This window comes from Oncorhynchus mykiss, chromosome 3, assembly GCF_013265735.2.
Source record: "Oncorhynchus mykiss isolate Arlee chromosome 3, USDA_OmykA_1.1, whole genome shotgun sequence".
In the NCBI taxonomy this organism is placed as follows: Eukaryota; Metazoa; Chordata; class Actinopteri; order Salmoniformes; family Salmonidae; genus Oncorhynchus; species Oncorhynchus mykiss.
The window spans coordinates 84,427,519-84,439,730 of record NC_048567.1 but is presented as its reverse complement, the minus strand read 5'-3'; the positions used below and the strand labels follow the sequence as shown (position 1 = coordinate 84,439,730).

At 49.9% G+C, this 12,212-nt stretch overlaps 1 protein-coding gene across 2 annotated transcripts in view; it reads left to right on the top strand.

Moving 5' to 3' along the window:
* LOC110516739 (unconventional myosin-X-like) overlaps nt 1–12,212 on the top strand; it is a 311,555-nt gene that overhangs the window by 184,539 nt on the left and 114,804 nt on the right. For both annotated transcript variants that reach the window (XR_005051402.1, XM_036975363.1), the window contains exon 15: nt 6,076–6,144. Coding sequence is in view for 1 of the 2 variants with exons in the window: in XM_036975363.1 (XP_036831258.1) it covers nt 6,076–6,144 (69 nt within the window). In the remaining variant the exon portion in view is untranslated. The remainder of the gene's footprint in view (nt 1–6,075; nt 6,145–12,212) is intronic.

The window sequence follows — 12,212 nt, the reverse complement described above, 5'->3', positions numbered from 1 at the left end:
CTCTCAGCCCTCTCAGTCCTCTCTGTCATCTCAGCACCCTTAGTCCTCTGTCCTCTAAGTCATCTGACCTCTCAGCCCCTCAGTCCTCTCAGTCCTCTCTTTCCTCTCTGTCATCTCAGCCCTCTCAGTTCTCTCAGTCCTCTCTGTCCTCTTAGTCCTCTCTGCCCTCTCAGTCCTCTCAGTCCTCTCTTCCCTCTCAGTCCTCTCAGACCTCTCAGCCCTCTCTTCCCTCTCAGACATCTCAGACCTCTCTTCCCTCTCAGCCCTCTCAGTCCTCTCAGACCTCTCAGCCCTCTCTTCCCTCTAAGACCTCTCTTCCCTCTCAGCCATTTCAGTCCTCTCAGTCCTCTCAAACCTCTCTTCCCTCTCAGTCCTCTCTTCCCTCTCACCCCTTTCAGACATCTCTTCCCTCTCAGTCCTCTCTTCCCTCTCAGCTCTCTCAGTTCTGGCTCACCTCTCAGTCCTCTCTTCCCTCTCAGTCCTCTCAGATCTCTCAGCCATTTCAGTCCTCTCAGACCTCTCAGACCTCTCAGTCCTCTCTTCCCTCTCAGTCCTCTCTTCCCTCTCTTCCCTCTCAGCCTTCTCAGTCCTCTCTTCCCTCTCTTCCCTCACAGCCTTCTCAGTCCTCTCTTCTCTCTCTTCCCTCTCTTCCCTCTCAGCCTTCTCAGTCCTCTCTTCCCTCTTCCCTCTCAGCCCTCACTTCTCTCTCAGCCTTCTCAGTCCTCTCTGCCCTCTCAGCCCTCACTTCTCTCTCAGCCTTCTCAGTCCTCTCTTATCTCTCTTCCCTCACTTCCCTCTCAGCCTTCTCAGTCCTCTCTTCTCTCTCTTCCCTCACTTCCCTCTCAGCCTTCTCAGTCCTCTCTTCCCTCTCTTCCCTCTCAGTCCTCTCTTCCCTCTCAGCCTTCTCAGACCTCTCAGCCCTCTCTTCCCTCTCTGCCCTCTCAGCCCTCTCTTCCCTCTCAGCCTTCTCAGTCCTCTCTTCCCTCTCTTCCCTCACAGCCTTCTCAGTCCTCTCTTCTCTCTCTTCCCTCTCTTCCCTCTCAGCCTTCTCAGTCCTCTCTTCCCTCTTCCCTCTCAGCCCTCACTTCTCTCTCAGCCTTCTCAGTCCTCTCTGCCCTCTCAGCCCTCACTTCTCTCTCAGCCTTCTCAGTCCTCTCTTATCTCTCTTCCCTCACTTCCCTCTCAGCCTTCTCAGTCCTCTCTTCCCTCTCAGCCTTCTCAGTCCTCTCTTCCCTCTCTTCCCTCTCAGCCCTCTCAGTCCTCTCTTCCCTCTCAGTCCTCTCTTCCCTCTCAGCCCTCTCAGTCCTCTCTTCTCTCTCTTCCCCCACTTCCCTCTCTTCCCTCTCAGTCCTCTCTTCCCTCTCTTCCCTCTCTTCCCTCTCAGCCCTCTCAGTCCTCTCTTCTCTCTCTTCCCTCACTTCCCTCTCTTCCCTCTCAGTCCTCTCTTCCCTCTCAGCCCTCTCAGTCCTCTCTTCTCTCTCAGTCCTCTCTTCTCTCTCTTCCCTCTCTTCCCTCTCTTCCCTCTCAGTCCTCTCTTCCCTCTCTTCCCTCTCAGTCCTCTCTTCCCTCTCAGTCCTCTCTTCCCTCTCTTCCCTCTCTTCCCTCTCTTCCCTCTCAGCCCTCTCAGTCCTCTCTTCCCTCTCAGTCCTCTCTTCCCTCTCAGTCCTCTCTTCCCTCTCTTCCCTCTCAGTCCTCTCTTCCCTCTCTTCCCTCTCAGTCCTCTCTTCTCTCACTTCCCTCACTTCCCTCTCAGTCCTCTCTTCTCTCTCAGTCCTCTCTTCTCTCTCTTCCCTCACTTCCCTCTCTTCCCTCTCAGTCCTCTCTTCTCTCTCAGTCCTCTCTTCTCTCTCTTCCCTCACTTCCCTCTCTTCCCTCTCAGTCCTCTCTTCCCTCTCTTCCCTCTCAGTCCTCTCTTCCCTCTCAGTCCTCTCTTCCCTCTCTTCCCTCTCAGTCCTCTCTTCCTTCTCAGTCCTCTCTTCCCTCTCAGTTCTCTCAGTCCTCTCTTCTCTCTCAGTCTTCTCTTCTCTCTCTTCCCTCACTTCCCTCTCTTCCCTCTCAGTCCTCTCTTCCCTCTCTTCCCTCTCAGTCCTCTCTTCCCTCTCAGTCCTCTCTTCCCTCTCAGTCCTCTCTTCCCTCTCAGCCTTCTCAGTCCTCTCTTCCCTCTCTTCCCTCTCAGTTCTCTCAGTCCTCTCTTCTCTCTCAGTCCTCTCTTCCCTCTCTTCCCTCTCTTCTCTCTCTTCTCTCTCTTCCCTCACTTCCCTCTCTTCCCTCTCAGTCCTCTCTTCCCTCTCTTCCCTCTCAGTCCTCTCTTCCCTCTCAGTCCTCTCTTCCCTCTCAGTCCTCTCTTCCCTCTCAGTCCTCTCTTCCCTCTCAGCCTTCTCAGTCCTCTCTTCCCTCTCTTCCCTCTCAGTTCTCTCAGTCCTCTCTTCTCTCTCAGTCCTCTCTTCCCTCTCTTCCCTCTCTTCCCTCTCTTCCCTCTCAGTCCTCTCTTCCCTCTCAGCTCTCTCAGTTCTCGCTCACCTCTCAGTCCTCTCAGTCCTCTCTTCCCTCTCAGTCCTCTCAGATCTCTCAGCCATTTCAGTCCTCTCAGACCTCTCAGACCTCTCAGTCCTCTCTTCCCTCTCAGTCCTCTCAGTCCTCTCTTCTCTCTCTTCCCTCACTTCCCTCTCTTCCCTCTCAGTCCTCTCTTCCCTCTCTTCCCTCTCAGCCCTCTCAGTCCTCTCTTCTCTCACTTCCCTCTCTTCCCTCTCAGTCCTCTCTTCCCTCTCAGCCCTCTCAGTCCTCTCTTCTCTCTCAGTCCTCTCTTCTCTCTCTTCCCTCACTTCCCTCTCTTCCCTCTCAGTCCTCTCTTCCCTCTCTTCTCTCTCAGTCCTCTCTTCTCTCTCAGTCCTCTCTTCTCTCTCTTCCCTCACTTCCCTCTCTTCCCTCTCAGTCCTCTCTTCCCTCTCTTCCCTCTCAGTCCTCTCTTCCCTCTCAGTCCTCTCCTCCCTCTCTTCCCTCTCAGTCCTCTCTTCCCTCTCAGCCTTCTCAGTCCTCTCTTCCCTCTCAGTTCTCTCAGTCCTCTCTTCTCTCTCAGTCCTCTCTGCTCTCTCTTCCCTCACTTCCCTCTCTTCCCTCTCAGTCCTCTCTTCCCTCTCAGTCCTCTCAGTCCTCTCTTCCCTCTCAGTCCTCTCAGATCTCTCAGCCATTTCAGTCCTCTCAGACCTCTCAGTCCTCTTTTCCCTCTCAGCCCTCTCTTCCCTCTCAGACCTCTCAGCCCTCTCTTCCATCTCTGCCCTCTCAGCCCTCTCTTCCCTCTCAGCCTTCTCAGTCCTCTCTTCCCTCTCTTCCCTCTCAGCCCTCTCTTCCCTCTCAGCCTTCTCAGTCCTCTCTTCTCTCTCTTCCCTCTCTTCCCTCTCTTCCCTCTCAGCCTTCTCAGTCCTCTCTTCCCTCTTCCCTCTCAGCCCTCACTTCTCTCTCAGCCTTCTCAGTCCTCTCTGCCCTCTCAGCCCTCACTTCTCTCTCAGCCTTCTCAGTCCTCTCTTATCTCTCTTCCCTCACTTCCCTCTCAGCCTTCTCAGTCCTCTCTTCTCTCTCTTCCCTCACTTCCCTCTCAGCCTTCTCAGTCCTCTCTTCCCTCTCTTCCCTCTCAGTCCTCTCTTCCCTCTCAGCCCTCTCAGTCCTCTCTTCCCTCTCAGCCTTCTCAGTCCTCTCTTCACTCTCTTCCCTCTCAGCCCTCTCTTCCCTCTCTTCCCTCTCAGTCCTCTCTTCTCTCTCTTCCCCCACTTCCCTCTCTTCCCTCTCAGTCCTCTCTTCCCTCTCTTCCCTCTCAGCCCTCTCAGTCCTCTCTTCTCTCTCTTCCCTCACTTCCCTCTCTTCCCTCTCAGTCCTCTCTTCCCTCTCAGCCCTCTCAGTCCTCTCTTCTCTCTCAGTCCTCTCTTCTCTCTCTTCCCTCTCAGCCCTCTCAGTCCTCTCTTCTCTCTCAGTCCTCTCTTCTCTCTCTTCCCTCACTTCCCTCTCTTCCCTCTCAGTCCTCTCTTCCCTCTCAGCCCTCTCAGTCCTCTCTTCTCTCTCAGTCCTCTCTTCTCTCTCTTCCCTCACTTCCCTCTCTTCCCTCTCTTCCCTCTCTTCCCTCTCAGTCCTCTCTTCTCTCTCAGTCCTCTCTTCTCTCTCTTCCCTCACTTCCCTCTCTTCCCTCTCAGTCCTCTCTTCCCTCTCTTCCCTCTCAGTCCTCTCTTCTCTCTCAGTCCTCTCTTCTCTCTCTTCCCTCACTTCCCTCTCAGCCTTCTCAGTCCTCTCTTCCCTCTCTTCCCTCTCAGTCCTCTCTTCCCTCTCAGCCTTCTCAGTCCTCTCTTCCCTCTCAGTTCTCTCAGTCCTCTCTTCTCTCTCAGTCCTCTCTTCTCTCTCTTCCCTCACTTCCCTCTCTTCCCTCTCAGTCCTCTCTTCCCTCTCTTCCCTCTTAGTCCTCTCTTCCCTCTCAGTCCTCTCTTCCCTCTCAGTCCTCTCTTCCCTCTCAGCCTTCTCAGTCCTCTCTTCCCTCTCTTCCCTCTCAGTTCTCTCAGTCCTCTCTTCTCTCTCAGTCCTCTCTTCCCTCACTTCCCTCTCTTCCCTCTCTTCCCTCTCAGTCCTCTCTTCCCTCTCAGTCCTCTCTTCCCTCTCAGCCCTCCCTTCCCTCTCAGCTCTCTGTCCTTTCAGTCCAGACAGGCCAGTGGAAACTGAGGAAATGCACAACAGAAAACCACAACTGAACTGACCTCCATGCCTCCTACTACAGATTGGATATTTTTATTTTGTTAGTTTCTGTGTGTGGCTTCGGCACTCTTCCAGATACAATGGTCACAACATTACTCATTGCATTAAGCCTAAGTCAGCTCCGTCAGCTCAAATCAGCTGATGAGTTCTGAACATGTAGTTCCCTACCGAGTGTCCAGTGTAATGTTGGTGTCTCTGACTGTCTCTGTCTCTCTCCAGACTAACCAGTACTACATGAAGCCCCCCACCCATCTCACATGGAATCCTCTCTCTCTATATATATATTATAACCTGCTGTGTCTCTCTCTCTCTCCAGACTAACCAGTACTACATGAAGCCCCCCACCCATCTCCCATGGAATCCTCTCTCTATATATATATATATATTATAACCTGCTGTGTCTCTGTCTCTCTCCAGACTAACCAGTACTACATGAAGCCCCCCACCCATCTCACATGGAATCCTCTCTCTATATATATTATAACCTGCTGTGTCTCTGTCTCTCTCCAGACTAACCAGTACTACATGAAGCCCCCCACCCATCTCACATGGAATCCTCTCTCTCTATATATTATAACCTGCTGTGTCTCTGTCTCTCTCCAGACTAACTAGTACTACATGAAGCCCCCCACCCATCTCCCATGGAATCCTCTCTCTCTATATATTATAACCTGCTGTGTCTCTGTCTCTCTCCAGACTAACCAGTACTACATGAAGCCCCCCACCCATCTCACATGGAATCCTCTCTCTCTATATATTATAACCTGCTGTGTCTCTGTCTCTCTCCAGACTAACCAGTACTACATGAAGCCCCCCACCCATCTCTCATGGAATCCTCTCTCTATATATATATTATAACCTGCTGTGTCTCTGTCTCTCTCCAGACTAACCAGTACTACATGAAGCCCCCCACCCATCTCCCATGGAATCCTCTCTCTCTATATATTATAACCTGCTGTGTCTCTCTCTCTCTCCAGACTAACTAGTACTACATGAAGCCCCCCACCCATCTCTCAAGGAATCCTCTCTCTATATATATATATATATTATAACCTGCTGTGTCTCTTTCTCTCTCCAGACTAACCAGTACTACATGAAGCCCCCCACCCATCTCTCTATATATATATTATAACCTGCTGTGTCTCTGTCTCTCTCCAGACTAACTAGTACTACATGAAGCCCCCCACCCATCTCACATGGAATCCTCTCTCTATATATATTATAACCTGCTGTGTCTCTGTCTCTCTCCAGACTAACTAGTACTACATGAAGCCCCCCACCCATCTCCCATGGAATCATCTCTCTCTATATATTATAACCTGCTGTGTCTCTTTCTCTCTCCAGACTAACCACTACTACATGAAGCCCAGAGTTACGGATCACCAGTTTGGCATCAAGCACTATGCTGGAGAGGTAAATTACCCTCAAGGAGCTGAGCACTTGAGAAGGTCTCTCTCTCTCTTTCTCTCTCTCTCTCTCTTTCTCTCTCTCTCTCCTTCTCTCAAATTCTAATTTGAATTGCTTTATTGGCATGAAATACAATTTGTAGATACTTCCAAAGCAGTATAGTGGTACAGTATTTCAGGAAATAAAGTACAATACAATGAGGATAATGAAATCCACTTCATTTCAGTAGTACTAATAGCAGTACATAAAACATGGGTACAGGACACTCCTGCTGTTGTATTGTGGAATCTTCAGGCGATACGTTTAATTAAATAGTAAAACAATGACCAAAAGAAAGAAAGGCAAATAAATAAAAACATCAAGTTTACATGTTATATACAATGGAAATACTTCAGGGAATAATGGTCATGGGATGTCCCTCAGGCAATCATATACCTTGACTGTAATGGCGTCGGAGAGGATGGCTGCCATTTTATTGGCTCTCAACCAACCGTGCTATTTTGTTTGTTTTTTCACATTGTTTGTAAAGTTATTTTGTACATAATGTTGCTGCTACCATCTCTTATGACCGAGAAGAGCTTCTGGTCATCAGAACAGCGATTACTCACCTTGAATTGGACTAAGAATCCAGACACCCGAACATGCCCTCATCCCGCCATTCGCAAGAGTAAGAGATAGAGATTTTGCGGAAAGAGATTGGCTTTGCCATCCGTACTGTTAGCCAATGTACAATCGCTGGAAAATAAATGGGACAAACTAAAAGCACGTATATCCTACCAACGAGACAGTAAAAACTTTAAAGTCGTTTGTTTCACTGAGTTGTGGCTGAACGACGACATTAAAAACATACAGCTGGCGGGTTATACACTCTATCAGCAGGATAGAAGAGCAGCCTCTGGTAAAGTGCAAATCAATCCCAGAACAACAGCAAAGGACCTTGTGAAGATGCTGGAGGAAACAGGTACAAAAGTATCTATATCCACAGTAAAACGAGTCCTATATCAACATAACCTGAAAGTCCGCTCAGCAAGGAAGAAGCCACTGCTCCAAATCCATCATTTAAAAGCCAGACTACGGTTTGCAACTTCACATGGGGACAAAGATCGTACTTTTTGGAGAAATGTCCTCTCGTCTGATGAAACAGAAATAGAACTGTTTGGCCATAATGACCATCGTTATGTTTGGAGGAAAAAGGGGGAGGCTTGCAAGCCGAAGAACACCATCCCAACCGTGATGCACGGGGGTGGCAGCATCATGTTGTGGGGGTGGCAGCATCATGTTGTGGGGGTGGCAGCATCATGTTGTGGGGGTGGCAGCATCATGTTGTGGGGGTAGCAGCATCATGTTGTGGGGGTAGCAGCATCATGTTGTGGGGGTAGCAGCATCATGTTGTGGGGGTGGCAGCATCATGTTGTGGGGGTGGCAGCATCATGTTGTGGGGGTAGCAGCATCATGTTGTGGGGGTAGCAGCATCATGTTGTGGGGGTAGCAGCATCATGTTGTGGGGGTAGCAGCATCATGTTGTGGGGGTGGCAGCATCATGTTGTGGGGGTGGCAGCATTATGTTGTGGGACTGCTTTGTTGCAGGAGGGACTGGTGCACTTCACAAAATAGATGGCATCATGAGGTGGGGAAATTATGTGGATATATTGAAGCAACATCTCAAGACATTAGTCAGGAAGTTAAAGCTTGGTCTCAAAAGGGTCTCCCAAATGGACAATGACCCCAAGCGTACTTCCAAAGTTGTGGCAAAATGGCTTAAGGACAACAAAGGCAAGGTATTGGAGTGGCCATCACAAAGCCCTGACCTCAATCCTATAGAAAATGTGTGGGCAGAACTGAAAAAGTGTGTGCGAGCAAGGAGGCCTACAAACCTGACTCAGTTACACCAGCTCTGTCAGGAGGAATGGGCCAAAATTCACCCAACTTATTGTGGGAAGCTTGTGGAAGGCTACCTGAAATGTTTGACCCAAGTTAAACAATTTAAAGGCAATGCTACCAAATACTAGTTGAGTGTCTGTAAACTTCTGACCCACTGGGAATGCGATGAAAGAAATAAAAGCTGAAATGCATCATTCTCTCTACTATTATTCTGACATTTTACATTCTTAAAATAAAGTGACCTAAGATAGGGAATTGTTATGAGGATTAAATATCAGGAATTGTAAAACGGGAAAAAAAACTGAGTTTAAATGTATTTGGCTAAGATGTATGTAAACTTCTGACCAACTGTATGTCTGTTACCCTCAGGGTCTACACATTCAGGTTCAGAACCTGTTCTAGCTTTAATATCTCCACATCCATCTGCAAAAGCACATCGCCTTCAGCTTGAAACTGGTTGGTTTCTGGAACTCATCATAGATGAATCTGAAGGAGAAGCTGCATCTATGTATGAATCATTGTCACTAAGGTCCTTTGTTGAGTTTCAACCATATTTGTGGGTGTTACCCTTTTTGATCTGGCCCAGTGACAGGTCCTGTTTCTACCATAGTCATTCCTCCTGAGTCCCTGCCCTGCCCTGCCCAGTGACAGGTCCTGTTTCTACCATAGTCATTCCTCCTGAGTCCCTGCCCTGCCCTGCCCAGTGACAGGTCCTGTTTCTACCATAGTCATTCCTCCTGAGTCCCTGCCCTGCCCTGCCCAGTGACAGGTCCTGTTTCTACCATAGTCATTCCTCCTGAGTCCCTGGCCTGCCCTGCCCAGTGACAGGTCCTGTTTCTACCATAGTCATTCCTCCTGAGTCCCTGCCCTGCCCAGTGACAGGTCCTGTTTCTACCATAGTCATTCCTCCTGAGTCCCTGGCCTGCCCTGCCCAGTGACAGGTCCTGTTTCTACCATAGTCATTCCTCCTGAGTCCCTGCCCTGCCCAGTGACAGGTCCTGTTTCTACCATAGTCATTCCTCCTGAGTCCCTGGCCTGCCCTGCCCAGTGACAGGTCCTGTTTCTACCATAGTCATTCCTCCTGAGTCCCTGCCCTGCCTAGTGACAGGTCCTGTTTCTACCATAGTCATTCCTCCTGAGTCCCTGCCCTGCCCAGTGACAGGTCCTGTTTCTACCATAGTCATTCCTCCTGAGTCCCTGCCCTGCCCTGCCCAGTGACAGGTCCTGTTTCTACCATAGTCATTCCTCCTGAGTCCCTGCCCTGCCCAGTGACAGGTCCTGTTTCTACCATAGTCATTCCTCCTGAGTCCCTGCCCTGCCCTGCCCAGTGACAGGTCCTGTTTCTACCATAGTCATTCCTCCTGAGTCCCTGCCCTGCCCTGCCCAGTGACAGGTCCTGTTTCTACCATAGTCATTCCTCCTGAGTCCCTGCCCTGCCCTGCCCAGTGACAGGTCCTGTTTCTACCATAGTCATTCCTCCTGAGTCCCTGCCCTGCCCAGTGACAGGTCCTGTTTCTACCATAGTCATTCCTCCTGAGTCCCTGCCCTGCCCTGCCCAGTGACAGGTCCTGTTTCTACCATAGTCATTCCTCCTGAGTCCCTGCCCTGCCCTGCCCAGTGACAGGTCCTGTTTCTACCATAGTCATTCCTCCTGAGTCCCTGCCCTGCCCAGTGACAGGTCCTGTTTCTACCATAGTCATTCCTCCTGAGTCCCTGCCCTGCCCAGTGACAGGTCCTGTTTCTACCATAGTCATTCCTCCTGAGTCCCTGCCCTGCCCAGTGACAGGTCCTGTTTCTACCATAGTCATTCCTCCTGAGTCCCTGCCCTGCCCTGCCCAGTGACAGGTCCTGTTTCTACCATAGTCATTCCTCCTGAGTCCCTGCCCTGCCCTGCCCAGTGACAGGTCCTGTTTCTACCATAGTCATTCCTCCTGAGTCCCTGCCCTGCCTAGTGACAGGTCCTGTTTCTACCATAGTCATTCTCCCTGAGTCCCTGCCCTGCCCAGTGACAGGTCCTGTTTCTACCATAGTCATTCGTCCTGAGTCCCTGCCCTGCCCTGCCCAGTGACAGGTCCTGTTTCTACCATAGTCATTCCTCCTGAGTCCCTGCCCTGCCCAGTGACAGGTCCTGTTTCTACCATAGTCATTCCTCCTGAGTCCCTGCCCTGCCCAGTGACAGGTCCTGTTTCTACCATAGTCATTCCTCCTGAGTCCCTGCCCTGCCCAGTGACAGGTCCTGTTTCTACCAGAGTCATTCCTCCTGAGTCCCTGCCCTGCCCAGTGACAGGTCCTGTTTCTACCATAGTCATTCCTCCTGAGTCCCTGCCCTGCCCTGCCCAGTGACAGGTCCTGTTTCTACCATAGTCATTCCTCCTGAGTCCCTGCCCTGCCCTGCCCAGTGACAGGTCCTGTTTCTACCATAGTCATTCCTCCTGAGTCCCTGCCCTGCCCAGTGACAGGTCCTGTTTCTACCATAGTCATTCCTGTAGCGAAATGCTTGTGCTTCTAGTTCCGACAATGCAGTAATAACCAACGACTAATCTTGCCTAACAATTCCAAAACTACTACCTTATACACACACAAGTGTAAAGGGATAAATAATATGTACATAAAGATATATGAATGAGTGATGGTACAGAACGGCATAGGCAAGATGCAGTAGATGGTATCGAGTACAGTATATACATATGAGATGAGTAATGTAGGGTATGTAAACAAAGTGGCATAGTTTAAAGTGGCTAGTGATACATTAGATGATATAGAGTACAGTATATACATATACATATGAGAAGAATAATGTAGGGTATGCAAACATTATATTAAGTAGCATTGTTTAAAGTGGCTAGTGATATATTTTACATCAATTTCCATCAATTCCCATTATTAAAGTGGCTGGAGTTGAGTCAGTGTGTTGGCAGCAGCCACTCAATGTTAGTGATGGCTGTTTAACAGTCTGATGGCCTTGAGATAGAAGCTGTTTTTCAGTCTCTCGGTCCTTGCTTTGATGCATCTGTACTGACCTCGCCTTCTGGATGATAGCGGGGTGAACAGGCAGTGGCTCGGGTGGTTGTTGTCCTTGATGATCTTTATGGCCTTCCTGTGACATCAGGTGGTGTAGGTGTCCTGGAGGGCAGGTAGTTTGCCCCCAAAGCGGGCAAAAAAGTTATTTAGTCTGCCTGGGAGCAAGACATCCTGGTCCGTGACGGGGCTGGTTTTCTTTTTGTAATCCGTGATTGACTGTAGACCCTGCCACATACCTCTTGTGTCTGAGCCGTTGAATTGAGATTCTACTTTGTCTCTATACTGACGCTTAGCTTGTTTGATTGCCTTGCGGAGGGAATACACTGTTTGTATTCGGTCATGTTTCCGGTCACCTTGCCCTGGTTAAAAGCAGTGGTTCGCGCTTTCAGTTTCACGCGAATGCTGCCATCAATCCACGGTTTCTGGTTTGGGAATGTTTTAATCGTTCGTTGCTATGGGAACGACATCTTCAATGCACGTTCTAATGAACTCGCTCACCGAATCAGCATATTTGTCAATGTTGTTGTTGGACGCAGTGCGGAACATATCCCAGTCCACGTGATGGAAGCAGTCTTGGAGCGTGGAATCAGATTGGTCGGACCAGCGTTGAACAGACCTCAGCACGGGAGCTTCTTATTTTAGTTTCTGTCTGTAGGCAGGGAGCAACAAAATGGAGTCGTGGTCAGCTTTTCCGAAAGGAGGGCGGGGGTGGGCCTTATACGCGTCGCGGAAGTTAGAATAGCAATGATCCAAGGTTTTACCAGCCCTGGTTGCGCAATCGATATGCTGATACAATTTAGGGAGTCTTGTTTTCAGATTAGCCTTGTTAAAATCCCCAGCTACAATGAATGCAGCCTCAGGATATGTGGTTTCCAGTTTGCAAAGAGTCAAATAAAGTTCATTCAGAGCCATCGATGTGTCTGCTTGGGGGGGAATATATACGGCTGTGATTATAATCAAACAGAATTCTCTTGGTAGATAATGTGGTCGACATTTGATTGTGAGGAATTCTAAATCAGGTGAACAGAAGGACTTGAGTTCCTGTATGTTGTTATGACCACACCACGTCTCGTTAACCATAAAGCATACGCCCCCGCCCCTCTTCTTACCAGAAAGATGTTTGTTTCTGTTGGCGCGATGCGTGGAGAAACCCGCTGGCTGCACCGACTCCG